The sequence below is a fragment of the Saimiri boliviensis genome, chromosome X (assembly GCF_048565385.1).
Source record: "Saimiri boliviensis isolate mSaiBol1 chromosome X, mSaiBol1.pri, whole genome shotgun sequence".
Classification (NCBI taxonomy): Eukaryota; Metazoa; Chordata; class Mammalia; order Primates; family Cebidae; genus Saimiri; species Saimiri boliviensis.
Genome location: NC_133470.1, coordinates 84,648,016 through 84,675,713, shown reverse-complemented (window position 1 = coordinate 84,675,713; position 27,698 = coordinate 84,648,016). Strand labels below are relative to the sequence as shown.

At 58.7% G+C, this 27,698-nt stretch overlaps 1 protein-coding gene and 1 pseudogene across 3 annotated transcripts; one reads left to right on the top strand and one right to left on the bottom strand.

Annotated features, from left to right (window-relative positions):
* On the bottom strand, nucleotides 1-27,029 carry L1CAM (L1 cell adhesion molecule). 3 transcript variants are annotated; one of them, XM_074392245.1, is made up of 28 exons: nucleotides 27,012-27,029; nucleotides 14,133-14,315; nucleotides 11,550-11,564; nucleotides 10,891-10,996; nucleotides 10,452-10,654; nucleotides 9,474-9,596; nucleotides 9,208-9,378; nucleotides 8,825-8,936; nucleotides 8,509-8,693; nucleotides 8,280-8,411; nucleotides 7,997-8,140; nucleotides 7,317-7,428; nucleotides 7,060-7,226; nucleotides 6,801-6,957; nucleotides 6,496-6,620; nucleotides 6,300-6,410; nucleotides 5,855-6,052; nucleotides 5,626-5,696; nucleotides 5,241-5,463; nucleotides 4,002-4,117; nucleotides 3,621-3,822; nucleotides 3,412-3,534; nucleotides 3,143-3,316; nucleotides 2,909-3,028; nucleotides 2,661-2,801; nucleotides 2,232-2,366; nucleotides 1,880-1,952; nucleotides 1-1,347 (listed from the first exon to the last, which is right to left on the bottom strand). In XM_074392245.1, exons 2-28 carry the CDS (start codon nucleotides 14,206-14,208, stop codon nucleotides 1,116-1,118), a joined length of 3,747 nt encoding a protein of 1,248 aa, XP_074248346.1. In that variant the 5' UTR covers nucleotides 14,209-14,315; nucleotides 27,012-27,029; the 3' UTR covers nucleotides 1-1,115. The 3 variants fall into 3 exon arrangements, with proteins under 3 accessions (XP_074248346.1, XP_074248345.1, XP_003943942.3); XM_074392244.1 differs by lacking the exon at nucleotides 27,012-27,029 and adding an exon at nucleotides 24,495-24,614; XM_003943893.4 differs by lacking the exons at nucleotides 11,550-11,564; nucleotides 27,012-27,029.
* LOC141582716 (putative lung carcinoma-associated protein 10) lies at nucleotides 22,659-25,597 on the top strand (annotated as a pseudogene).
* Nucleotides 27,030-27,698: the final 669 nt, after the last annotated feature.

Here is a 27,698-nt window from a genome sequence, read left to right as displayed (position 1 = left end):
TAGTCTTGATGTGCGGCTTTATTTGCCTGTTATAATTCTGATATTATGTACATATATATATACTTTTGTTTCTGTAGAGGGCTTATCAGTAGACCAAGCACAGGGAGGCCGTGGCTGCTGGGCAGGGGCACAGCAGTGCTGGGAGAACCAATCTTTCCTTTTTTTTTTTTTTTTTTTTTTTGTCTGTTTTTATTTTTCCTGGGATGGGTTCATCAAAGCTAATTGCTATAAAACCTAGAAACCACCTAGAGACTCAGACATCTGCCTACACACTAGTGGCATAAAGGGAAGGACAGGGGTACAAACTTTCAAAGTCACGGTGTATTTACATTCCCAAGGTAGGGGCAAGAGGAGGCTGAGGAAGATGGGGGTGGGGTTACTAAGGGGTCCTGGGGGCTGGGGGCGGCTGGAAGAGGCCAGGCAGTGGGCAGTGGGAGGTGTGCCCGCCCCACAGCCAGGTAGTGGAGGAGGCCACTCGGATGTTGTCTGGTGGGTACCGAAGGCAGCGCGTGTATGGAGCTCCTGAAAGCTGGCCATGGGGCGGGCTGGGCGGTGGGAAGAGGCGGTGCTGCCAGACTGCGATGCTGGGGGGGACTCTCTGGGCCCTCCAGATGGCCTCCCCTGCCCCTGCGGCCAGCTTGCCCGGCTCCCATCCCGGTTAGAGCAGAGATGGCAAAGAAAAGAGCAGATGGTGGGGACACCGAGTTCTGTCCCTAGTCCCAGCCAGGCTGGCCAGGGAGTGGCTGGGGGAGGGGAATGTGCCAAGCCTGGTCCTGAGGAGACCCCATCATGTCTGACCCCAGTCAGAGTGCAAGAAAGGCAGCATCTTGGAGACCCTTCCGGGCCACCCCTACTTCTCCCCCAAACCACAGCCTCTCTGCCCAAATGAGCTGGCGAGGCAGCACGCAAAGGCTCCTGACGTGGGAGATCTGCCCCCAAGCTGGGGCAAAGCGGTGTGTGCCCAGGAAGAGGTGCAGCTGGGTTTTGGCAATAAAGTGGGGACCGGGTGGTAAGAAGGGGATCAGAGGCAGCAAGTTGTCCTCTGCCCCAACTCCAGCCTCCCATGGGCCTTGATCCCAAGGTCAGGGGCACAGCTTCTCCTGTCCTGGACTCCTCTATTCTAGGGCCACAGCAGGGTTGATGGGGGAGGTAGCCCCTGAGCTGTCGTTGCCCCCTGCCGCCTCCTTCTCCTTCTTGCCACTGTACTGGCCAATGAAGGAGCCATCTTCATTGAACTGAACATCCACACTGCCCCCATAGTCGGCCAGGCTGTCGTCACTGCCCAAGGGCTTGATGTCTCCGTTGAGCGAGGGCTGGCTGCTGCCGAAGGCCTTCTCCTCATTGTCACTGCGGGGGCACAGGCCAAGTGTGAGTGACGCTGCTCCCGAGCCCCTGCAGCAGCCCTGGCAGCCTGACTTCCAGTTGCTTAGAATGCGCTCAGGATGAGCAGCTCTGGCCACCCAGGCAGGCGGGTTTGGGCATTCCCCAGATCCTGGGGACTGAGGGAGGAAGTGTGCACTCAGCCAGAGGGAGCCTGTCTGCGGCCTGTCTGGGGCCTCCCTGGGGGAGAGGGGAGCAGTGAAGGTATCAGTGTGGAGAGGAGGGGCTGGGGCGTGCTGGTCTCTCCCTGAAATGAGGAGCTTCGAGACCTGGGGGCTTGGAAGTGAGAGTCCTGTCAGAGCCCCGGCAGCCAGGGGACAATGGCATGCCAGGGATGCACTGTCTACAGGGGGTCCCTGCTGTGGCCCTCCCCACCGCCCCTGCCTTACCTCTCCAGGGACCTGAAGTCACCCGGCAGCACAAAGAGACAGAGAGGGGGGTGAGAGGCGAAGACTAGGGTGGAGCCCAGCCCCAGCCCCAGCCCCGCCCTCAGGCTCACCTGTACTCGCCGAAAGTCTCATCTTTCATCGGTCGGGCCTCAGAGTCCACCTGGGTGTCCTCTTTATCCTTCACTAGAGACACAGAGAGGAACAGCTTCCTCTCCCACCCCAGCCTGACCCGGGGCTCCAGGCCCCTCTGTGCCCTGCACCCCCAGCGATCTGTCTCAACAGCACCCAGAGACAACAGGCTCTGAAATACAAACCACTCGTCCTCTGCAGCCCGCCACCACTTCCCTGTCTCCCCAGCCGCGACCTGGAAGGATGATTCCCCAGCCTGCCCCCACCATGCCTCTGCCGTCCTGCTGAGAGCTTGTCAGGGGCTCCACCCCTCAAGTGGGGCTCAGGGGCTACCTGAGTATTTGCCGCCCTTGCTGCGCTTGATGAAGCAGAGGATGAGCAGAAGGAGGAGCAGGAGGATGATGGCACTCACAAAGCCAATGAACCAGCCCTCAGTGGCGAAGCCCGCAGGAGGGAGCCTCACGCGGCCTGAGGGTGAGACACCCACGCTGCCGCCCAAGCCCGAACCCGACCGGGGCCCAGAAGTATGCGCCTAAAGTCGGGACCCTCTGGGGTGCTGAGGAGTGACAGGGTCAGGGAGATAGGGAAAAGGGCATCTGTGGAAAGGGCGCTAATTCGGGAACCCCCAGCTTCTGGGAGGAGAAGCAGACAGGAGCTGTGGAGGGGGCCTGGGCAGTAGTGGACATTCAGGGGACACAGAGACATGAATTGGGCAGCACTCATGCCTCCCTGGCAGGCAATGGTGGGTCCCCAGTGCCTCACCTGTGCCGTTGGTCTTCACAGCCATCCTGTGCTGGAACATCCTCTCCTTAAACAAGTGGATCTCATAGTCAGTGTCAGGCTGCAGGTCCCCCTGCGTGTAGGAGCTCTGGTTGTAGCTGACGTAAGCCCCGCCCTTCTCTTCTGCAAGGGTGAGAGGGTGGCATCGGGGGTGAGTCGGAGTTCCAGGCAGCCCCTCTGGCCCAGAGCTCCCTTCCCCATCACCCCCCAGGGCCCCCTTTCACACTCACCTCCCAAGGCTTTGAACAAGATATGGAACCTGAAGTTGCACTGGCCCTCCCTGGGGACCCAGGAGACGACGCTGTAGTTTTCACCCGCTGTGGCTGAGATGTTGCCAAAATCCGAGATCCCTGGGGATGCAGCAGCACGTGGAAACTGTAGCAGCTGCCAGGCAGTCTAAGGCCCTCCCTCTTGGATACTGCTGGCCAGGGCTGCCCCATCAGCAGGTCACTCCTCCAGCTTACCAGACAAGGCCATAGTGCCTCCTTCCCGTACAATGGCTTCACCAGGGCCCTCTTTGGTGGTGGCCTGAAGCTGGAAGCGGTACCGCAGGTGGGGACTAAGATCGGTGAGGTTGTGTGCCCGAAGTTCGGGGTCCCGAAGGTTGAAGGACAGCGGCACCTTGCCCCCCTCATCCACTGTGGGGACAGGCAGGGGTTGGCTGTGGCTGCAGCTCTGGCCCCTCCCCGTGCCCCCTCCACCTCCCTTCCCTGCGGGGCAGGCGGGCACGCACGGGGGCGGTAGGAGAGCACGTAGCCGGTGAGCACGCCGTTGTGGCTGAGCGGGGGCTGCCAGTGCAGCCGCAGACTGGTGTTCGACTGGCACTCCACGTGCAGCGCCTCGGGGTGGCCGGGCACTGCAGGGCACAGAACCGAATGGCAGGTAGGTCCTCGCCCAGGTCTGGGGAGGAGGGCAGGGATGAGGCGTGGGTACAGAACTCACCTCCCTCTGGGGTGCTGAAGGTGAACTCGCTGGCAGGCCCCAATCCCCGCCCGTTAAAGGCCTGCACCTCCAGGTGGTAGGAGCTATAGGGTCGCAAGCCACTGAGGATGACGCTGGTGGTGTTGGCGGGCACCACCACATGGTCTCTGTGAGTGTGCCTCTTGCTGTGCTTTCTCTGACTGCCCTCCCTCCAGTACGTCACCTGCACAGGTGGATAGGAGGCCTCGCAGGGCAGAAGGTGCCCAGCAGGTCGCCAGCGCACACTCCCACCGCCAACCCAAGACTTCCAGGACAGCGGCTGGCAGGTGGCAAAGCCCCCCCACCATCTTGTCACTTCACCTCAGTGACCACCCTCTTGGCCCCCACACCTTGGACTCTTACATTGTATCCTCGGAGGTGGCCCTTGACCTGGGCTAGGTCCACTGGCCGCCACTTGACCAGCACAGCGCTTGAGTTGAGGATCTCAATGCCTTCCAGCTCAGGGACTGCCTGGGGGTCTGGAAACCACCAGCGACTTGAAGAGAGCCACAGGCTCTCGCCCCAGCCCTGAGGCCAGCCCCAAGCCCCCCCCCCCACACACACAGGGAAGATGGATTCGGATGTTTTCTGGGGCACATTGAAGAGGAGCAGTGCCTCTGCATGGTCTCAAGAGTGCTCCTGGGCGGTGTATCAGTTGCAAAGGTGAAAACAGTAACTTATACAAACGAGAAACTGTGGCCGGCGGTGGCTCACATCTGTCATCCCAGCACTTTGGGAGGCCTAGGTGGGCAGATCATTTGTTTGTTTGTTTCGAGGCAGAGTTTTGCTCTTGTTGCCCAGGCTGGAGTATAATGACGTGATGTCAGCTCATTGCAACCTCCACCTCCTGGGTTCAAGGGATTCTCCTGCCTCAGCATCCTGAGTAGCTGGGATTACAGGCCTACGCCCCACCCATGCTCAGCTAATGTTTTATTTTTAGTAGAGATGGGGTTTCTCCATTTTGGTAAGGCTGGTCTTGAACTCCCGACCTCGGGTGATCTGCCCGTCTCGGCCTTCCAAAGTGCTGGGGTGAGCCCTGGCATCCGGCCTCGGGCAGATCATTTGAGGTCAGGAGTTTGAGACCAGCCTGACCAACATGGTAAAACCCAGTATCTACTAAAAATACAAAATTAGCCTGGTGTGGTGGTGCATGCTTGTAATCCCAGCTACTTGGAGTGCTGAGGCGGAGAAAGGCTGAGGCAGGACAATTGCTTGAACCCTGGAGGGAGAGGTTGCCGTGAGCTGACCAAGACCACGCCATTGCACTCCAGCCTGCGCAACAAGAGCAAAACAATGTGTCAAAAAAAAAAAAAAAAGAGAGAGAGAGAGAGAAACTAGAAAAAAAAAAAAAACCTTGACCAGGTGCTTCAAGTCACCATCTGGTCATGTTCCAGATTTAAGGAAATGAAAGAAGCAGCATTGGCTGCTACAACTAGAATACCACTGACAATTATAGAAATGTGTTGTATCAATGTGAAGTGTGGGGAATTTCATGAAGTCGCTCTGGTTATGTAAGAGAATATCCTCATCCTTAGGAAAGGCATACCCCAGCGCTGAGAGGTGTGGACGTGGGCTGGGCAAGGGGCCCTGCTGGATACTCACAGTCCTCTCCGGAGTAGCCGATGGTGACCTGGGGCTCTGGGCCCTTGCCCTGTCTGTTGACAGCCTGGACTTTGATCTCATAGGGCACGAAGGTGGACGTGTTTGACACCACCAGGAAGGGGTCACTGACAATCTGCTCCTGCCAGGGTCCTCGTGTCCCCTGAGGACGCCACTGCACGCGGTACTGAACCTGGGGAGCATTCCAGTCCATCCACCGGAGCGGCTGGAGGAGGCCAGCAGAGGACGAGTTGGTTGGCCAAGAGCACCAGCATTCTTTGGCCTGCCCCCCAGAGCAGACTGCCGTCCCCAGACATCAGCCCCTTCCTTAGCACAGCCAAAGGGGTGGCCCTGTGCCCCAGGGGCATCTCAGCCCAAGGACCCTCACCTTCCACGTGATCACCATATTGGTGGTCTCATTGCCTTCCCCCTTCACGTTCACAGGGTTCTTCTCCGGGGCTGGAAAGGAATGCGTGAACACATTAATGCTGAAGACCAAGGAACAAATGGGTCATTCTGGCACCAAGGGAGCTTGGGCACGGCGCCTCTCTAAGCCCTCCCTTAACAGCCCAGAGCCCCTTCCAGTTGGCATGGGAGTGGGTGCCACCCTGACTCACCTGCCTCAGGTGTGACCACAGTCTCAGAGACGGGGCTGGGCTCCCCGGGGCCGTATTTGTTGATGGCAGTAACCCTAAAGGTATAGTGGACATAGGGCGACAGCTTGAGGGTGGTAGAGGTCTGGTTCCCTGGCACCTTGCCCAAACTGTACCATTTCTCAGGTGCCATTTCCTTGTCCTCAAATTCAATGTCATACTCTGCCAAGAAGTAAACCAGCAATGGAGTAATTAGCATATGGCTTGGTGGGAAGGGCTGTGGAGGGGTTGGGTACAGTCTGGATCCCTGAGTACCCAGGTCAGGTCAACTGGCATCTCCAGATTCCCATGAGGAACCGTGAGTCCCCCCAAACCATGTCTCCCCAGGAAGGCCCCAGGAGAAGGGAAGACCCCAGGACGGAACAGGGCTGGCAGATGGTGGGGGTGGCACCAAGCTCAGGCCTCTTACTCTCAATGGGGGCGTTGTGGTCTTCCGCAGGACTCCAGGACAGGCGTACCTGGCTCTGCTTAAGCAGGTGCAGATCGGACACTGCCAGCCACGGCACCGACCCGGGGCTCCCTGAGGGCAAGGAGGGTGGCTGCTTAAAGGGCCCAGCAATGTGAGCCTGGCCTTCTGGAGTGGAGGCTGCCACCCTGCAACTTACCCACCACCAAGAGCTGTGCCCTGCTCTCCACCACATCCAGCTCAGTGCTGGCCACGCAGCTGTAGTTGCCCTGGTCGCTGTAGTCCAGGCTGTGGATGACCAGCCGCCCGTCCTCTATGAAGTACCTGTGGAGGACCCGTGTCTGTCCTTCCTGCTATCTGGGCTGTTCTGCCCTTCCCGTCCCTCCCTCCTGCCTTTTTTCCCCGCTCCTGCCAGAGCCTTTCCCCTCAAAGCAGGAATGAGGCCAAGAGGTCTGGACTTCCAGCTTTTCCTACTCTGACCCCTTTCACCATCACTGTCCTCACTTGTCACTGTCCCCAAGCTCCTGGAGGTCTCGGCCATCCCCACGCCAGGTGATGCTGGGCTGCAAGGAGGGGTCAAAGGAGGCCTGGCACGTGAAGGTCACCCTCGAACCTTTCTTCTCAATGGTGCTCCGGGGACCCTGGGTGATCTGAGTTGCATCTGAGGGTAATGGGTCCATGGGGGAGTCACTCTGATGTCCTCCAGAGACCTGGACCCTCCCTCCCAGAGGCACTGCCAACCACATGGCAAGGGTCGCCTGACCTTTAATCTGCAGGTTAGCCACAATAGTCACATTGTTTTGGTCATTGGCAGCCTGGCAGAAGTAGCGTCCAGTGTCATTGGCCTGGAGGTCTCGAATGCCCAGGGTCCCGTTGGCATAGGGGAAGAAGCGTTCGTCCTGAAGCACGGTTGTCCCATCCTCGTCCAGCCTAGAGTGTGCAGGGCAGGCCTGGCTCTGACGGGCTGGCCTGGGCTCCCTGCCCTCCCTGGCTCCCTGGCTACTGGGACAGGACACTCACCACTGAACACTGGGCACAGGCGCTCCAAAGGCCTTGCATAGAAGGTAGGCGGTGCTGCCCCGGACAGCCATGTATGTCTGATTGTCTGCAGTCAGGATCTTGGCCGGCAGCTCTGGGGGAGGAACAGTCTTGGGAGACAGAGCAGGACTTGGGCCACAGCCGTGCTAGGAGCCAGGAACGCTTCGCATGGCTTCCTTGGGCCCCCAAGAGCCCTGCAAGTCTTGCTTCCCTGCTCCCAGCTGAGGCCTCCAACAGGCTGTCTGTCTCTGTCTTCAGACACTGCCCTCTGTCTCAGATGTGCCTCAGGTTGCAGCCGCCCAGCTTTTACCAGTTATTCCAGGCCCAACTGACAGTCCCCTCCCCTCAAAAGTCTTCCTGGCCTGGTCGCCAGTCTTCCCTGAGGCTCCAGGAGAGGAGCCACCCGGGCTGGCCTGAGTGACATCCTGTCTGGGGTGAGCGTCCGCTTAGTCACGGTGACAAGACCTTTCCCCTCTTACATCTCTCCCTGCTGTCATGAGGCTGAGTGAGATGGGACGAAGGGTCTCAGCAGGGAGAAAGGCTGGTGCCAGCCTGGTAGGCCAGGGACACATCAGCTGGCAGCTGAGCCACTCTGGTGGCCTGGCCCAGTGGGCTGCAGGGACAGACTGAGAGTGAGGAAGTAAGGAAGGGAGGGCACTCACGGACGACGTAAATGTAGGCATTGGCCAGCAGGAGCCCGTGCCGGTTGCCAGCCTCACACTGGGTCACCATCGTGTCACTGGGCTGCACGTTGCTCAGGATCAGGGCGCCACGCTGGATCCGGTACTTCTGGTCCTTGGCCAGCTCTGTGCGTGCAGCAGGTGGGCCCATGGGCCCCGGCAGGGCATTGAGCTGCATTGAGGCCCTTCCTCACCCTCCTCTTCCTCTGCCCCACAGTGCTTAGGGCTCACAGCACTCCCCACTCCTGCCTGAGGCCCTGCTCACCCTCCACGGGGATCCCGTTGATTCTCCAGGTGATCTCCGGTTGGGGTCTGCCTTGGACTTGGCAGTCCAGGCGGGCAGTCTCTCCTGGCCCATACAGATGGCTCTGGGGCTTGTGCAGCCAGTACGGGGCAGCTGGGAAGAAGGAGAGGGCCGCCCTGAGCCCAAAGCCTGCAGCCGGCTCTTGTCCCCCGAGCAGCCCCTCCCCTCCCCCGTGACAGTGGGTCCATACCCTCCACGGTGACATAGTAGTCATGCCGTGCGCTGCCCAGTGAGTTCTCGGCCAGGCAGCGGTACTCGCCGTCGTCCTCCTCGCCCACGTTCAGCAGCTGCAGGGTCTTGTTGTGGTTCTGGTAGGTGACACGGTCGGCTGGCATGGGGCCGCTGGGGCGCAGCCATTTGATGGTCGGTGTGGGACTGCCCAGGAGGCCAAGGGGAGAGAGCACAAGGGAGAGAAGGCCGCTCACCCCAGCCCCTGTGCCCTGTGTAGGTCCGCGCTCCCTGCCAGGGCTGCCCCACCCTGCCCTGCCCTGGGTGCCCAGACTCACAAGCCCTCGGCGATGCACTCCAGGACCAATGGCTGCCCCTGCAAGGCCACCAGGTGGCTGCTGGAGTTGGTGGGGAAGAGCAGGCGCGGCTTCCTGTCAATCATGCTGTTGGCTGCCAGGAAAAAGGGAGTGGGTGTGTCGCCCACTCTTCCCTCCACCCCAGAATTGCAAGGCTGAGGGACTCGACATTTCAGCCTTCCCCTGGGGCCTCTGCTTCTTCCTCCATTAAGGAGAGTGTCCTGTCTCTGCTCGCGATGCCTGGGAAGGTGTCTGGGCAGGGTAGAGGTGGGAGCAAAGCTGTTGTCTGATAGACCTATGGTGGGAAGGGCCATGCCTGAGGGTGAGAGAAGTCAGGGCGATGTTGCAGAGCCTCTGAGACTCACTGGCCTTGACCCGGAGGTCAATGGGTTCCTTCTGAATGATGGTCCGGGTGCCTGGGAAGTGGGCGTGGCAGATGTAGTCTGAGTGGTTGTCGGAGGTGAGCACATTGGCAAAGTAGAGGTTGCCGTTCTGGCCCATCGTCACCCGCTCGTCCTGCTTGATGTGCAAGATCTCTGCAGGGGCAATGATGCCGAGGTCATGACCCTGTCCAGGAAGACACTCTCACTGACACCCCGGCCCCACGAGGCAGCCCCCTGCCGGCACCCACTGCTGTTCATCCAGTAGATCCGGAGAGGCTCTGCACTGGGGGGAGGGTGGCAAGGCAGAACCACCGACTCCCCTTCCTCCACCTCCACAGGCTTCACTGTCTCCTTTGGCCACTTGGGGGCACCTAGAAGGGACAGAGGAGCTAACACTCTCCTCCTGGTCCAGATGGTGCTGGGCAGAAGGGAAATGGCGGGGGGGCTACCCCAGGGATGGATGAGGGGGCAAGAGGATCAGGCCAGGAGAAAGTTCACAGAAAGAGAGGCAGACACTCTCGGTACCTTCTGGGCTCACGGTGGAGACTGGCACCTATAGAGGCCAGGGTGAGCAGGAGGCCAGGCGGCCAGGAAGGGCTAAGCCTCCACGGTGCTCAGCTTTCCCTGCCCACCCCAGGAAAGGACGGGTGGGGGGAAGCTGAGGCTGAGGTGCAGTGATGGGGGAGGGGAGCTGTGGAGGGATGCGGGAGTCACAGACCCTTCCATCATCCTGACACGGCAACCATGGCAACGGTTCCCAAGGTAACCAGAGGGGTGGGGAGGAGAGAGGAGAGTGCTCAGGAGGCAGAAAGCTCAGGGAGGATGGAATGTGAAGGGAAAACCCCAGGGAAAGGGCAGCACAGATAAAGACAGAGCCCTGGAGCAAGAGAGACCAAGTTGGGGAGAGGGAGAGATAGAGAGCCGGGGAAGAGGGGCCCCCTAAGGAGTGCGGGTGTGGACAGATGACTGCAGTGACTCCGGCGGGTCCGCCCAGGAACAGTCACTGTCCCCACCACCCTGCTCCCCGCCACGGCCTTCCCGCAGGCACCGCAGGCACCCGGAAAGCCTGAGGGAGTGTAGGGGCATAAGCTGACCAGAACAGAGCAAACAAGGAGGACACTGCACAAGAAAAACATGGGGCGGGGCAGAGGGCTGGCAGCTTCTAGCCCACACTCCCACACAAGCTGCCAGGACCTGCCCTCCCTGGTCCCTGCAGCGCCTCGCACCCTCAGCCATGAGCCGGATCTCATGGGACATGGCGGTGCCCAGCTTATTGCTGGCAAAGCAGCGGTAGACGCCCTGGAACCTCTGGGCAAAGTTGCTGTTGTTGCCCGTGATTGTGAAGGAGCCAGAGTGCGGCGCCTGGTACACAGTCACACCCAGCTCATCCTTGGGTTTGAAGTGGACACCATCCCTCGTCCAGCGGAACCTGTGGGCAGAAAAAGGCGCAGAGGACTGAAGCCCTGGAACCCAGTGGGGGTTGGAACAGGCCGGAGGGATGAGAGCATCAGCCAGAGGCCCCAGGGGATGGGCTGGGAGATGGCGAGGACTTGCAGTGATTGGGAAGATCCGGGGCTTCTGGGCTTAGAAGTTAGGCAGTTCGGGGAGGCACGAGGCTAGGGTCAGTGGTGGGTAACAGGGGCTGAGAGGGCAGAGATCACTCACTGCACTTCAGGCTTGCCGCTGGCCTCACACTTGAGGCTGATGTCATCTGTGGGGAAGACAACCAGGCGCCGTGGAGACTGTTCTGTGATGACAGGTGGCTCCATCACTGGAGACAGGGTGGAGAGAGCAGTGGTGAGGGTACTGCCTAGCTGGCGTCATGGCCTCAGCCCTTGTCCCACCATGAGGGAAGCAGGGTCCAGAGCCCCTGGAGGCCCTAGGGCCACCGGGGCAGAACGGAGGTGAAGAACAAAAGAGGCTTGTGGGACATGAAAAGAGGGAGAGAGAGAGAGAAAGGGACACGCAAAAATGTAAAGAGAGGCAGGGACAGAGGGGACAGCAACGGAAGTTACGATGAGATGCCAAAGACAGACAAAAAAGATATGACAGAAAGAAGCAGGGGCAACAAAAGCCAAGACACAGAAACCAAGAAGGACAAACACCTGACAGGGGAGAAGGGACCAGAAAGAATGGCACAGAGGGACAGTGAGGGTGACAGAGGGTCCAGTCTGGGACAGAGACAGAACAAAGCCAGCCCAGCACAGGTGAGAGAAGTCCATGGCGCTCAGGGACAGCCGAGCCGGACCGTGGCACTTGGGGGCAGGGGTTCGGGCTCAATCAAGGGCCCCTTACTCCTCTCCTCTCACCCCTCCCCAACTTACCATGGTGTCCTTCATCTGAGAAATCCAGGTAGGCAGCAAGGGAGGGAATGGAGAGAAATACTGATAGGCAGCCCCAGAGGGGAGTAGATGGCAGCCCCCCGCCCCCACCATGGAGAGGAAAAGGCAGAAGAGGAGACCCTGGCAGTGGCAACAAGGGGACACGTGCTGGGCTGGAGCAGTGGCAGGTGAAGCCCAGGGAGATGGGACAGAGCCTGGGGAACTCTTCCCAGGCCAGGGCGATGCCCAGGAAGAGGGGCTCCACTGGACTGGCACACGGGGCATGTAGCCCAGGGGCAGCCAGGCCGTGCCTCCAGCTCTGGCAGACAGGGAGAGAGAAATGCTTGCTTTTAATAAGGAGTGTTCTTGCAGCCCCATGGCAGGGCCTGCAGAACTGACCCCACCCATTCAGGATGCCTTGGAAGGCACCCTCCCCTGCTCTAGCCCGCTTCCCTCCTAATCCAATTAGCACAGCTGAGTGTTTTCAATTACCAGGGCCCAGCCTTCAGAGCCCTGCTGCCCCCTCCCCCTGGAAACTATCCCAAAGGCCCTGCTGCATCTGAGTTTCCGTAGCCTGCAGGGTTGGCACCAGCCCTCCTCTTCTCCCTCCTTCCTCCCAGCCAGCCACCAAGCTCTCTGGGGCAGAGGCCAGAGCTGCTGCCCCAGTCCCAGGACTCTGCAGAGCACTGGCCAGGGCAGCCTTGAGGAAGGGAGAAGAGAGATGGAAGGAGGGAGCAGCAGCCTGCCTCTGAGAGCTTTGTCTCTGCAGAAGACCTCAGTGTGAAGCTCCAGAGAGGGAGGAAGGGACTCCCTGGGGAAGCTGCAGTGGGCCCTGGGCTGGGGAGGGAGACGGTGACAGGGATGACAGGATGGGGAAAGTCAACTAGGTGGAGGAAGCAGGAAAAGAGACAAAGGGGGCTGGAGTGGCTGCAGAGGGCGAGATGGAAGGCAGGTTCCAACAGGGAGGGCTGGCTGCCTGCCACCACCCTCTGTGTCATATCAGGGTCAAGAACAAGCACTGGTCAGTGCCTGGGGCAGCCTTGGAGCTGCCGTGGCCTTTGGCCTAGTTGTCTCTCCGCACTCCCATCTTTCTGTAGAGAACACACAGCTTGCATTCCGGTGCACAGTGTTATATTGTGTATCTACTACCTCTGTGTTCTCTGTATCTAAAAGCCTCACTGCTGTGTATTTCCCCTCGTGAGGTCTCTCAGTGGCTCTGCTCCTTCATCCCTGCACCTGGCTTGTCTTCATGCACCTGTGTGCATGTGTCCATGTGCATCTGTGCCAGGGGAGTCCGCATGACCCTCCATGTATCTGTCTAAGGGGGCAGCTCCTTTACCTTCCCCAAGCCCTCACTGCCTCCCAATGCCAGGTGCCTCCCCAGCCCCTCTCTTGCAGCCCCTGTCCCACTGCTAGCACAGTCTTCCCCAACCCTATCCGCCAGCTAATCTCTCAATGACACTGGCCTCCTCCCTGTCCAGGCCCAGAGACAAAGGTGTTAAGGTGAAGCTGGGAAGGGACTGGAGCCCCAAATGCCCTCACACATGATACCCTATGCCATGCCCCTCACACAGCCTGACAGCCACTTACAACAGTGTGCTTACAATTCTTGCTCGAATTCAGGAGAAAATCCCATCACAGTAACACCACCCCACATGCAAGTGTGTACTCACATTCAGCCCCACTCACACATACACACGACCCACTGCAATCAAACATCATGGTCAAATGCCTCTCGACCTCCACAAATCTGGCCAGTAAATAACAGTTACAGTGACCCACACACTTACCCATGTAAGGAAGTCAAAATCTCATTCATGAATATCTATTCCCAGTCAATTACAGGAACACACAGTCACACACACAAATACACAGTGTATCCATCTCATAAGCATACACAGAATGCTCATGCTTAGTCACAACCCTACGGCCACACCCTCCATGGTCCACTCACCTGCTTGTGCCCCGCACAAATGTTATAACCATAGACACATACTCCAGCAGCCCTGCGCCCATCCCCACCAAATAACTACACACGAAAAAGGGTCCAGAAGGCTGCTGGGCTGGGACTGGGGTTTTTCAAGGCATCTTTTCCTGTCTCGGTACAGAGACAGGGTGACCAAGGGCCCAGAAGGGGAAAGAGAAACGGGGACAAGACTTGAACACAGGCCTTTGCACAAGCCAGCTGAAAGCTGGTGATGGCCCTGTTCTCCTGCTGCCACACCCCTGTGGTGGGGGGTGGAATCGGAGTCATAGTGGGGTGGGCAGGGATAGGGCGGGCTAAAGAGAGCATGGAGAAGGCCCAAGACCTCGGGCCGTCCGCCGAGTTTGCTGTCCCTAGTGCTGAAATCTCCCCGGCTGGCCGCGCCTGTCCCTGTCCGTGGTGCTGACACGCCTGGCATCTTCTACCCTGCCCTTCTCTCCGGGGTACCCAACGTCCTGGCTACCTCCTGCCCACCCCGTGCCCAGAAAAGGCAAGGGAGAGGAGTCAGGGTCCGGAACAGGGAGAAGGTGAGGAGGCAGAAGATAAACAGCGGCCCAAAACAACGGCGAAGGGAGGCGCCCAGGCTTCCTTCAGCTACTCACATTCCTCGGGGATCTGGATAAGCAAGCAGGGGCTGCAGAGGAGGAGAGGCCACACGTACCGCAGCGCCACGACCATCTTCCCGGAGGCACCGAGCAGCACAGCCGGCCGGGCTCGGTTCAGGCTCCGGCCGGAAGGGAAGGGGGATGGTGGGCGGCTTGGGGGGGGAGCTGGGAGTGGGAACACTAGGAGAGGGGATAAGGGAAGGTAAGGGTGGGGGAAGAGAGAGGAGAGAACGAAAGGACGTTAGTGACTAACATCTGGGTGAGCCCGGGCTCCTGGCCCCGCCCTCAGCCCCGCCCCCAGCTGGCCAGCTTCTCCAGCCCTCCCCTCCCCACCCGCACCCGCACCCCTCCCCACCTTGGAGGTAGAAATCTGGAACAGATAGCCTTGGCTGGGCCTGTAGGTTGCCTTTTATTCCCTCTCCAGCACCAACTTGTTGCCCCATCCGCTCCCCTGTGCATGGCATCCCCATATGTGTCTACATGTGCCTGTGAGCAGGTGCCTGTGGACATGTGTGCGGTTGTGGATCTGCAGGCAGGGAGTGAGCTGAATGTGAGCTCGTATTTCTGTGGTGTGTCTTCTCTGGGAGGGGGTGCACTCATGGGTGGGTGTGTTAGTATGTGTGCCTGAGAGAATCAACACACAACTCTACTAGCTATGTGTGTCTTCTCATGTGTCTCTATGTATCTCTGGGGATGAATCCTTGTATCTATTATGTCTGTGTGCACACAAAAGCACGTGTGCACACATATGTAGAAAAGAACTCTTCCTGTAGTCAGAGTCAACTGATCCCTGGGTGATGTACAGGCCTACAAAGCTAATAGGGGGCTTGGGAAGTGGAATAGAGAAGGGAAGAAAGGGGCTCAAGATCGCTGTATTTCACAGAACAGTTTCAGGAAAATGAAGAATGGGGAAAGGGCCAGGCGTGGTGGTTCATGCCTGTAATTCCAGTACTTTGGGAGGCCGAGAAAGGTTGATCACTTGAGGTCAGTAGTTCGAGACCAGCCTGGCCAACATGGCAAAACTCTGTCTCTACCAAAATATATATATATATATATTTTTTTTTTTTTTTGAGACGGAGTTTCGCTCTTGTTACCCAGGCTAGAGTGCAATGGCACGATCTCGGCTCACCGCAACCTCCGCCTCCTGGGTTCAAGCAATTCTCCTGCCTCAGCCTCCTGAGTAGCTGGGATTACAGGCAAGCGCCACCATGCCCAGCTAATTTTTTGTATTTTTAGTAGAGACGGGGTTTCACCATGTTGACCAGGATGGTCTCGATCTCTCGACCTCGTGATCCACCCGCCTCGGCCTCCCAAAGTGCTGGGATTACAGGCTTGAGCACCACGCCCAGCCCTTAAAATATTTTTTTTTTTAAAGTTGGCCATGGTGGTGGGCACCTGCAATCCCAGCTACTTGGGAGGCTGAGGCAGGAGAATTGCTTGAACCTAGGAGGCGGAGGTTGTAGTGAGCCGAAGTCGGACCACTGCACTATAGCCTGGGTGATGGGGTGAGACTCTGTCTCAAAAAAATAAAAAAAAGAAGAAGAAGAAGACTGGGCACAGTGGCTCGTGCCTGTAATCCCAGCACTTTGGGAGACCAAGGTGGGTGGATCACCTGAGGTCAGGAGTTCAAGACCAGAGAGGTCAGCATGGTGAAACACCATCTCCAGTAAAAAGAGAAAATTAGGCCCTGGGCACAGCGGCTCACACCTGTAATCCCATCACTTTAGGAGGCCAAGGCAGGTGGATCACAAGGTCAGGAGTTGGAGACCAGCCTGGCCAACATGGTGGAATCCTGTCTCTACAAAAAATACAAAAAATTAGCCAGGCGTGGTTGTCCATGCCTGTAATCCCAGCTGCTCAGGAGACTGAGGCAGGAGAATCGCTTGAATCCAGTAGGTGGAGATTGCAGTGAGCCAAGATTGCGCCATTGCACTCCAGCCTGGGCAACAGAGCAAGACTCCATCTTGGAAAAAAAAAAAATACAAAATTAGCCGAGTGTGGTGGTACATTCCTGTAATCCCAGCTATTTGGGAGGCTGAGGCAGGAGAATCGTTTGAATCCGGGAGGCAGAGGTTGCAGTGAGCCGAGATTGCGCCATTGCACTCCAGCCTGGGCAACATGAACGAAACTCCATCTCAAAAGAAAAAAAAAATAAAAATTTTAAAAAAGAAGTAAAAAGAAAGAATGGGGAAGGAAGTCTTTCCTTGACAACTGGTAGGGGAGAGGAGAGGAAGGATAAAAACATCCCACTGAGGCCTCCTCCCTTCCAGATGCTCCACGTTCGGGTCAGGGCAGGGGTCAGGCCAAGCTCTGGGACATTTTCCATGGCAGTGTTTCTTGTGTGTCTCGAAGTCCCAACTTCCAGGTCTTGTCTGAGTCTTCAGAGCTCAACTGGTGTGTGTGTCCACTCAAAGCCCAAGTCACACCAGCCATGTCCACAATCACCTACAAGAAAGGGGGCCCAAGGACTAAGGGTCTGAAAGAGGGGTTTACTCTGACAATGACGAGAAGAGGCAACAGACTCCCAAGTGGACAGACCACTTCAATTCCAAACAGGAAGGGTGTTGTTAGGTGACAGAGCTTGGAGCCTCAGCAGGAACACCAAAAGGATGATACAGAAGTCAGCTATGCTGTGCTAAGCTCTGGGCCCTGTCAGTTTTGTGTAACAGAGGGACCCAAGAAGAGCTGTAAATACAGCAGATCCTGTGGGGACTCTGGGCAGGAGCTTGCTGCAGAGGGTGGTGGAGAAGCCGCAGGGTGGGTCGTCAGCATACATGGCCTGGAGGCCCAGAGCATGACTTGCAGGGTAAGAAGTGTGATTCCCAACTCGTGGGAGCTGAACTGCGGCCCAGAAGGGAGGAGCAATATCGGATCTGTTCCACCCCGTCCTCTCCCGACAAAGCCAGCGGATCAGGGGAAGCCCCAGGCAGCCCTAGCCACAACTTCAAGGCCTGTAGGAGCAGTAGGAGACTCAGATCAGAGAGCAGACGATCAAAAGGCAGCCTTGGGAGCTCTGAGCACTGGTCTTAGGAAAGGGAGGGAGGAAACTGGAGCAAGGATAGGCTCCTGCATGTCACAGGCTTGGGTGCTCTGGCGGCAGCTGATTTCTGCCATGCAAGTTCCTCTATTTGTCCTCCAAATCTAGAATCCTGGAATGGTGTTTGCCACGTACACGCAGGGGAAATACGGTATCCCCAAACGCCTGGTGTCCGCTCCCTGTCCCATCCCATCTCCCCACAGGCTCATATCCAACTTCTTTTTTGGTCTCCCAGTATTTGCCACCCAGTTTGTCACCACCCTGGGCACTCGGAGACAGGCAGGAAGCAGCCAGAAGGTTGAGAGGCATAACAGCTGGGAGGGGGTGCTCCCTCCTCCCCTCCCACTGCTGCTGGGTCTCTGATCTCTCACCATTCCTCAGGCAATTACAGAGCAAGGGCTAGGGTTGTCAGCTCAGCAGGCCCTCTACCCCCCACCAGCACCACCAAGGGCAAAGGAGTGGGGAGGGGGGAGTGCTCCACAGATGGAGCCAAGGCCGGGTCTGCCAAGGGTGACAGACAGAGTGAGAAAGAGGCAGGAGGGAGCAGGAGACAAAGACAGACATAGGAAGATGGCGCTAACCACGATGGAGATGGTTAGGGAGGTGGGGAAATTCAGAAACGGAGACCCAGGCAGCAGGGAAAGGGAGAGAAGAGGAAACCGGAGCACAAAGGGTGAGAGGCAGCCACAGGGAGTGCCGCTGAGAAATGGCAGAAAGAGAGAAGAGTGAGGGGTGGGGGTGGGCGTGTGCACGTGCGCGTGCGCGCAGGCCTCGGGTGCAGCGTCCTTGTCCCTGGGGGCTGTTCCAGGCGAGGGGCGGGGAGGAGGGAAGATGGGCCTGGGTCAGCGGAGGGGCTTCCGAGCTGTGGATGTCAGGCTGACCTGTGTGAAGCAGCTGTGAGCTGTGGCTGGAGGGACCTACAAAGCCCCACTTGACAGAGCATTGAGACTCTGCCCACTTGTGGCACTGGGTAAGCGACAGCCATGAGACAGTTCCACGCACTGCTGGCAGGGAACAGGTGGGGGGTTCCTGCCGTGGGGAGGGACGGGGGAAGGAGAAGCACCCAGAAGATCCCAGGGAAGCCTTCCAAGATCGCTGCTGGCTGGGATCAGTGGCCACCTGGCTGGAGGAGACTGACACCATGCACCGAGTGGACAGCGGCCGCGGTGTTGGGGCAGTTGCAGGTGGGGCCTTTCCTAAGTGAGTCCAGTCCCAAACTCATTCTCCCTTTGTGGGACAGGGCCAGGGAGGTGAGGGTGAGGCCCAGCAGCCTACAGGGAGGGGTTCAGCCACAGAAGAGCCTCTCCCCATCCCGCCCCACCTGGCCCCCATTATGCCCGCAGGTACCTCAGGGAGTCCTCTGTCCTCTGCTCCAAAGTGCCTGCCTGGGTCTGACGGAAAGCAGCTTGCCAGGGAGGGACCTGGGAGGTCTTGGAAACTGGCTAGACCTGGGGTGGCTGCTCCTTCCCTGAACACACACATATAGACACAGAGACACACACACACCACACCACACACCACACACACAGACACACACACACGGACACACACAGACACACACACACACGCACACACACCTTGGGAAGGGAACCTCTAGCAGAGCCCTGCACATGCGCGCTGCACACTTGACTGTCAGCTGTCAGGATCTGCCTGGAGTTCTTCTCAAAGGAGAAGCAACAAGAGGGCCCTTCAACAGCGCAGCAGAGTCCCTGGCTTCTCCCACCCTTGTCTCCTGGGGTGCCTCGTCACCCAGTGGGCCAGAGTGGGGGTGCGACTGGGGGCTCAGCACAGGGCACACAGCAGGGTCAGCGTGCAGTGCCCGGTCCATGTGCCTGCAGGCCTGGGAGCCTGGAGGAGCCTCTGTGCCTGTTGGTGTGTATACAATGGTGTGGGTGTCACCTACACCCTATGAACTGTGTCCCTTTAAGGCTCCCACTGGCCGTGGCTGACAGGTTTCTATGGTGATGCAGCTCCAGTCCCTCACTAGCAGAGGTGGGGGAAGCCAGAGAAAACCTCGCTGTAGCCTATTGGGTTATTTAGACAGCACATAAAGGGGCTGCTCCAGGGAGCCCCCACAGGTACCTGGGGGTCCAGAAGTCCTTTAGGACTGCTGCTTAGTCCTCTGCATTCCCCACTTCACCCCTCCCTAAGGGGCTACGCCCGAGAGAGTGAGCCCTCAGCCCCCTCATCTCGCCTGAGGTTTCGGTCTCCAAGGCAACTACAGCTCACCTGTAACGGACCATTCTCCTTAAAAGATGGGGAGAAGAGACAGAGGTTAACCCTTTGTAGGGGTGCAGGGAGGACGGGGAAGGGAGGGAACAACTGGACCCCTCCTCAGACTGTTCTATTAAATCAACTCACGGTTAGGACTTACCGTGTACCGGGAAGTCTCATGAGCACTTCCACACACATCCGCTTATCTCCTCCCCAGATTTGCCCCAGGGAGGAAAGTGCTGCCACCATCCCCATTTTACAGATGGGGGGACACGGAGGCTTAGACAACCAGAGACTGTGTCCAAGATCACAGAGCTGGTTCTAGAGGACATGGTGGCTCCCAAAGCTGCCTCTCAGAGGCTCTGGCGTCCTTACATGTTCGCCTGCTCGGCTTCCCAGGGGACTAGGGGCCTGGGCAAGGGTGACCTCCAAGCCATCCTGCCCTGCGGGGAGGACCTATTTGCCAGGCAGATGGTAGGCAAATGTGGGGGGCAGGGAGTGGCATCTTGGCAGGGAGGCCATGCGGAAGCAGGATGTGATCAGCATCACGTCTCAGCACAGAGCTGAAGCCCGGGAATGGAACCCCCAAAGCCCCCAACTCCCCCACTCAGGTATTCAGTCCAAGAGAAGGCCAACTCCTTTCCCTTTTGGGCTTGGGGACAGGCTGGTTTCTTGGTCCTCTCTCTGCTCTCTGGAATCTGACTTGTTCTGACCCCTTTATTGCAACCAGAGGCTCCAGAACCCCTCCCCAAGAGGCCCCTCTCCAGTCAGCACTTAGGGACAGCACTGGCCCCATTCTTGTGTCTAAGGGGGCACAGATGCCCCACAGAGGGCAAGGCTTCCCTAGTCACCCAGGGGAGTAGGGCCAAGGCTCCAGCTTCCCAGACCCCTGAAAGCCAGGGAAACGAGGTGGCAGCAAAAATAGGGCTTCTCTCAGGCCCTGGGGCTCCTCAGTGAGCCAGGATTACCCTGGCACTGGAGGGGCCTCAGGGGCCGGGCCAGAAGGGACAGAGTGTATCCAGTTCCTATGGCCTGGCCTGAAGAGGAGAGCAGGGAGGGAGCCGAGCCCAGGGTAGGAAGAGGCCCTGGCCCAAGCCAGTCCTGGGACACCTAGCTTGTGTTGGCTTGTAGGGTGGGGCCGGGGTGCCTGGAAGCAGCTCAGACACTGCCAAGCCCCACTGGCCCCCTCCAAGGGCCCCACTCCCAAAGGGTTAAAAAGCAGAGGGGACACAGGAAGCCCGGGAGCGGACAATGGAGTCTCTGTGATCCCCAGGGCTTGGGCATTCCTAAGTCATGAACACAGACACAGATGGCGGGGGGAGAGGGCTACAGGGAACCCACTCCGCTGAAGCAAGGCCTGGGCCACCACCCTCAGCCGCCACCCTCAGCCCCACCCCTTCCCAGCACTGGCCCTGTTGGGGCATCTGAGGAGACCCACGTGGCCACATGACAATATCTGTGTGCATGCTGGCTCATGAACATACACATACATGCAGCCAAATATATGACCCCACCCAGGCAAACAGGAATACTGGAAGTTCACACACAAATACACACACACACGCACACACACACACACAAATACACACAAGCAGAGACGTGAACCCCACACATGCAGAGAGGAAGACTGCCTGGCTGGAGTGCTGGGGGCGGAGGGGCTCCCAGGACTCAGTCCCTCTTCTTCAAGCTCCTCCCTCACACTGGGATTGACAGGCTCAGAAGTCCTCCTTGGCCAAGTGCATGGAGCCCAGGACGCTGCCACCCTCATGCCCCACCCAATCCCTGGCCCAGGCAGCTGCCTCCGCTGGGCGTAGGGGCCAGGAGCTGCTGACGGCAGGGCAGTGGCTGGGCACTCCCTCTGCGGCTTTCCAACCTGAGAAGAACACAGGGGCCTAGGGTGGGGGGCACTGGACAAAGAAAAGCTTCTAGAAAGAACAGCGGCCAGACCCTCCCCAGCTCCTCCCTCTCTCTCCAGCCACAGCCTTCAGGAAGCCACAAAGACCCTGTTGATATCAGGGACAAGGCAGACTGCGCGGGCTACCTCCCTCCGTGCTCATCTGCATGGTGCTTACCAGGCACCCGCCATCCAGCCTTCCACTCAGACAAGGCCCCTACGAGGGGTCTGGGCCCAACCACAAGACGTAGGGTCCAGCAGAGGGGTGCTGAGTGGCTGCTGGACAGGGCCCAACCTCAGGGCCATCAAGGGTGAGGCAGGGGCAGCTGGGGGGACGGGGAGAGGAGCAGAGCAGTGGAAGACAGACAAAAGGGGAAGCAGAGAGATGGAGCAGGGCCCCGACAGAAAGGGAGAAGGAAGGGAGGGCCAGGCAAGAAGTGGCAGAGGGCGGAGACAGGGGAGTGGGGCACCCCCATCCCCCGGCAGCAGCAGGCTTCTGCCTAGAAGGAGGTGGAAGGTAATGGCCCTGGGGGTGGGGCGCTGGGAGACGTGGAGAGGCTGGGGGAAGCAGGAGAGGGAGGTGTCCAGGATGGGCCAGATCAGAGCAAGTGTAAGACAGTGACCCCACCCAGGGACTGAACCCCAGCCCACCATGGGAACAGGGCAAAGAGCACCCTGCTGGGGACCCTAAGGGCCATCCACCCCCCTGCCTCCTCGACCGTCTGAACCACAGGGTAGGAGAGCAGGGCCCCCACTCATGCCCACAGAGGGAGGCTTGGCAGGACCAGGGGCTTGGCTGCGATCTCTATCCTGGCAAACCTCCTCACAGGTTCTGCCCCGAACGTGCCCTCCTGGAGCCTGGGCCACTCTGCAAGATCATATCACCCTCACAACCAGAAGAGCACCCAATTGCAGCCATTTCGAGTGGCACTGGGGACCATTTGCTCTGAAAGGGACCTTGGTGATCAAAGAGTCTGCCCCTCATGGGAAAGGGCCTGATTGTCCCAAGTCCTTGGGCTGGGGGGCTGGCCAGTATGGCACACAGGCCCATCTCCTTGACCCTCACCAGCCAGTTCTGGCCAGGCACATGCCAAGGAAGGCACCAGCCATATAGGTCTGGTGGTGGAAAGGGCTTGGACCTGGGAGAGGCCGACTGGGGGCACAGCCTAGGCACCCTGCTCACTGTAGGAGCACTCAGGCCAGGCCCCTCCTCACTCTCACCTCCCTTTTCCCTTCAGATAATCAACAAGAAAAAAAGAAAACAGGGACACCCCACGAAGACAGGGACGGTACTACTCCAGTTTGTCACTGGCTCTTCCATGGGCAGCCCAGAGCCCAGCCCAAAGGAGCACTGATGGTGAGCAGCTGCCCACTGTACATGACTGCCATGTACATGACTGCCCATCTCTGGGATGCTGAGCACCTGGGTAAGGAAGCTCTTCGCTGGCTGCAGGGCAGGAGACCCCACCTGGAAGCGCAGATTGTCCTCCTGATTCTCAGCAGGGGGCTGGCAGCTGGGAACTGGGGGAGGAGCCTTTTAGGAGTGCAGTGTAGCAAACCAGGGGGCTGGCGCGTGCTGAACGTGTCTCCCACTTGGTGATCAGATCACCAGCGAATCTTAATTTCTTTTGTTCTTTTCTGTATATTTCAAGTGCACTACAATAAGATGTAACAGTTTCGGGATCATACACACACAAACATCAGTACATGTGGAGAGAGACTCAGATGCAGCTGAGAGAAATGGCCAGGAGCCGGGGAGCTGGGAAGGTGGGAAGGTCCCAACCCTGCCCTGGAATTCCCTTGTGGCCAAGACAGCCGAGTCCCCAAAGGCTCTGGAGCCCACAGGTGCGCACATGCGGGCACTACATGGGAGCTGTGCCAGGGGAGAGGCCAGGCTGGGCCAAGTCCCACCACCTGCAGCAAGGAGTCGATGTGAGGGGGGAGGTCCCCACCCCAGAAAGATGGGGTTGGGCAGCAGCCCCCAGGGGGAGAAGAGCAGACTGTGCTGATTTACATCAGGGTCACATGAGTCAGCAGAGATGGCACTGGGCTGCTCCGATGCCCCAGCCCTCAGGGTGGGGTTAACAGGGGCAGGGTATCTACCTGAAGGGTGCCAGGCCCCCACTCCTTTTGGGGAAGGGATCAGATGGCCCTAGGCCTGCCTCCCTGAGAGGGGCAGTGATAGACGGGGGTTCCAGACACCCTGTGGGGTTAGTGAATTGCAGTGCGTGTTCTTTGCAATCCCTGCCAACCAAGAGGCCCCAAAAGTCTGACCTGGAAAGGAGGGAATAGGAATCGCTGACCCCTTTCATAACCGAGATGGGAAGATGTGGCAGTGGGCAAAAGACCCGCAGTAAGCAGGGACCACCAGAGCTCATGAGGCCCTCCCTCCCTCACCCCTTCCTGATGGACTGTACCTGATGGACACCTATGCACGGGAGGCGCAGCAGTGGGTGCCCGAACCCACCTCACCCAGTGCAGCCCTGGCTGGCCACACAGCCTGTGGAAAACGACTCCGGAGGCGCCCTGCGCCTCCAGGGAGGAGCCTCTGGCTCTGCGGTAGGTTTTGCTTTCGGGAGAGCCCAGCGGAGCCCAGGTTGAGATTTGGAAAGAAGGAGGAGGAGAACAAAGCCCCCCCAACCTTGGGGCGGAGGGGCAGGCAGCGCCCAGTTCCGTTCCCTCCCCTCCCCCTACTGCAGGGGCGGCTTAGCCCAATCTCCCTGTCACCACGCTGGCAGCCGGGGTTTTCAACCAAACTGGGCTCTCAGCTGGGGAAGAGGGGCAGCCACGCCCAGGGCCACACCCCACGGCAGCCGGTGGGGGAGCGCTGGGCCCCGATCTGGCTTCTGTTCTCAGACACGCACACACGCACGGGGACCCGGCAACTTTAGCCCCCACCTGCCCACACAGACCCTGCCTGACGCCCCCAGCCCCGTTCTCCCGCCAAGGCCGGCATCTGGGGTGCCGCCCAGGTACCCCTCACCTGTCGGACTCCGGCACTTGGCCTCCCTCCCCCGCCCCGCCCTCGCGCCCGCCTGCGGTGCCTGGAGTCGGACGCCGGGCATGGGTGGGGCTCCGGCCGCAACGGCGGTTACCGAGGGCCAGGACGGGCCGGGCAGCGCTCCCTGGTCCGTGCACCCCGGGCAGAGCTGGGTGGGGGGCCCAGGGGCTCGCGGCCGCGGCCCGGGCGCACGGGCAGGTCAGTCCGCCTTACCTGCGCTGCGGCCGCCGCTCGGGCTGCCCGCCCAGCCTCCGCGCACGCCGGCCTAGGACCCGCCGCCCGAGCGCGTCTGCGATGCCGATGCTGCGGCAGCGGCGGCGGTGGCGGGGCGGGGCGGGCTTGCGCGGAGGGGCGGGGGAGGGGAGCGCCGGGGAAGAAGGGGAGGGAGGAGTGAGATCACCTCCCCGGCCGCCGGCCCCGCCCCGCCGCACCCTAGACCCTGGTCCCGGGCGAGCGCGGCTCGGGCTGGGGACCCCCGGACAGCCCACTCCGGGAGCTCAGCGGGACCCCCGCCGACGGGTTTCGCCAGATCCCCTCCCCCGCAGACCGGGAGTCTCCAGCGGGAGAGTGTCCCCAGCCCCAGCGCAAAGGAGCCCGCCGTGAAAGCTCGGAGCGGGAATCGTAGGCCGAGAGTGCTCCCAAAGACCTGGGGCCGGGCGGTGGAGAGAGGAGTCGGGTGAGGAAGGGGATTCTCCCCCAGCCTCCACCCTGCCCCAGAGGGCTCCGGCCGGCGATTGGCATCCGCCCGAAACGACCCCCCAGCACATCCCGGGCAGAACTCCCGGGGCCTCTCCCGAATGCCCCCCAATCCTGGGCGCCTAGTCCGGGTCCTAATGGAAGGGGTGCCAGGGCTCCTATCCCCAGAGTGTCGGGATGGCGCTGCAGAGCCCGGGCGTCTGCGCACCCCAAAGCGCCGGCGGGCGGCAGGGTAGGAGGCGAGCCCAGGGGCGACAGGGTCTCAGAGAGGTATCCCTCGAACTGCCACGCCCAACACCCAGGTTTTCTTCAAGCTCTCAGGTGTCTTATTTCTTTGTCCTCTGGATAGGCCCCATCCGGCCTCCCGCCTACCCCACTCTCTCCCACTTTACCATGCAGCCCTGCACAGGATTGAGAAGGAAGGAGCTCCTCCCCAGCGCCCCCTCCTAGGCTCAAGGCCATGACCTCACAGGCCAGGAAGCAAAATGCGGGGGGTGGGAATTCCGGAGCCAGCTAGCTGGCTGCAGCCTCAGGGCTAGGAGGGCCTGGGGCCTCGATGGCAGATTGCAGCTCGCAGCTCTGGTGACCACGGTATTTTTATGGGCATGCCTGTCGCCCAGTGAAGCATTCCAGGGGCCCTCAACTCAGTCTCACAAGACTCCCCAAGTGGTGTGGGCCCTGGAGGATGCCCCACCCCCATCGTGCCAGCCTCAGTTCTCCTGGAAGGGGAGGCTTGGAGTGGCCCCACCTGTGCTCAGAGAGGGTCTGGTGCCGTGTTTTCTGGGTCTTTAGGAGGAGAATGGACAAGAGTAGGCACCTGAGTGAAAGTGGACAGAGTGGGGGCACTCGCAGGGTGTCTTCAGGTGACAACAAAGGAAACTGAGCCCACTGGGGTCACGAGGCCAGCGGGGCTATGAGCTGGGCCGAGAGGGTGTATTTTCCATGAGGCACTGAGCCGTGGTCGGCTTCCTGCCTTTGCTGATCTGATCAGCATGTTCCCAACCTTTTCTCAAAAGCCCCAACTTCTGCAAATCCTTTATTTAATCTAGGGTTTGATGCCGATCAAGATGACTTTGACAGGGGTGAAGTAAGAAGGGAATAGAGCCCGTTTAGTATGCACCTGCTAATGTGTAGTGATGGATCCGTTTATAACAAAAAATTCATTACCAGTATTTACATGATATCGCATTTCCTGAGCATGGCCATGAACGTGCCATCGTTATGTTTCCTGCACATTTAAATTGCACACCAACCTGGGGGGGTCTGTTGAAGCACTCGCCTCATGTTACAGAGGAGAAAACCAAAGCCCCTGGATGATGGTGCTGTTATTGTCCTCACTCCCCCAGTGCCCCCATTTCACACATGAGGAAACAAATGTTCAGAGAGGTCAGGTGACCCATCCAAGATCGCCCAGAAGGTAAATGGCAGGACTGGGACTTGAATTCTCTTCTGCTTGACCACAACACCCATTCTCACTTCTGTGTAATGAGGTGGAGGAGCCCATGGGAACAAGAGCAAGAGTGACAGAAGACCAAGGGCAAAGCAAGTCCCCGGAGAACAAGATGCAAGCCACCCCTCCACTGCCACGTGCTTGCTGTGGAGGTTACAGGGCCACGGAACAGACAGATGGCTGTCTCTCTCCCTTCAGCGTCAAGTGCTTCTCACAGCCATGCTCCCTGTGACCCACCCCTCATAGACACAGTACTGGACCCTGTGATGAGCAGGGGGAAGTGGCAGAAGCCACAGCTGACAGTGGGGCAGAAGGAAGTGCCAGCAGGCAGGCCGGGTGGGCTTGGGCCGACATATCTTTTTCTGGCCTTCCTTTCAATCTTTCTGTGCCTTCGTATCTCAAGTGTAGCACTTGGAAACACATACTGGGTTTGGTTTGATTCTAACAATTCCTGTCTTTTTAAAATCAGCTTTATTCGACACCAGCCAGGGCAACATAGTGAGATCCTGTCTCCACAAAAAAAGAAAAAACATAGAAAAATCAGTTGGGCATGGTGGTGTACGCCTGTAGTCCCAGTTACTCACCAGGCTGAAGTACCAGGATCGCTTAAGCCCAGGAGGCTGAGGCTCCAGTGAACCATGATCACGCTACTACACTCCACCCTGGGCAACGGAGTGAGATCCTGTTTCAAAAAAAAGAAAAAACAACTTTATTGAAGTATAAAATTTACATACAGCAAAATTCACCCTTTTGAGGTTTACAGTTCGATGAGTTTTGGTGAATGCTGTGCAACCATCACCAAAACCATGATCTAGAGCATGCCATCACCTCTCCGAATTCCCAAATGCCCTTTGCAACCACCAGTGATCTGATTTCTGTCTTTTCTAAACTTTACTACAAATGGAATCATACAGTATGTATTCTTTGGTCTGGCTCCTTTCACGCAGCATACTTTTTGAACTTTGTTTGGCTGGATCAGGGTTTGTTCAGCCGTTCACTCGCTGAAGGACACTTGGGGGGTTTCCAGCTTTGTGTAAATATGATGGAGCAGCTCTAAACATTTCTGTGCAGGCTTGTGTGTGAACGCATGTCTTCATTTCTCTAAGGTAACCGCCTAGGGGTGGATTGTTCAAGCCAGTGGTAAACTGATGTTGACCTGCCTTTGTCTTTGAACTGCGCAGGTCAGCTGGTCGCACAGTGAAGACTGTTGTTATCTCTGGATGTATTCATGCCAGTTGAGTATTTGTCCAGCTCTCCCCATTTCTCTCCCC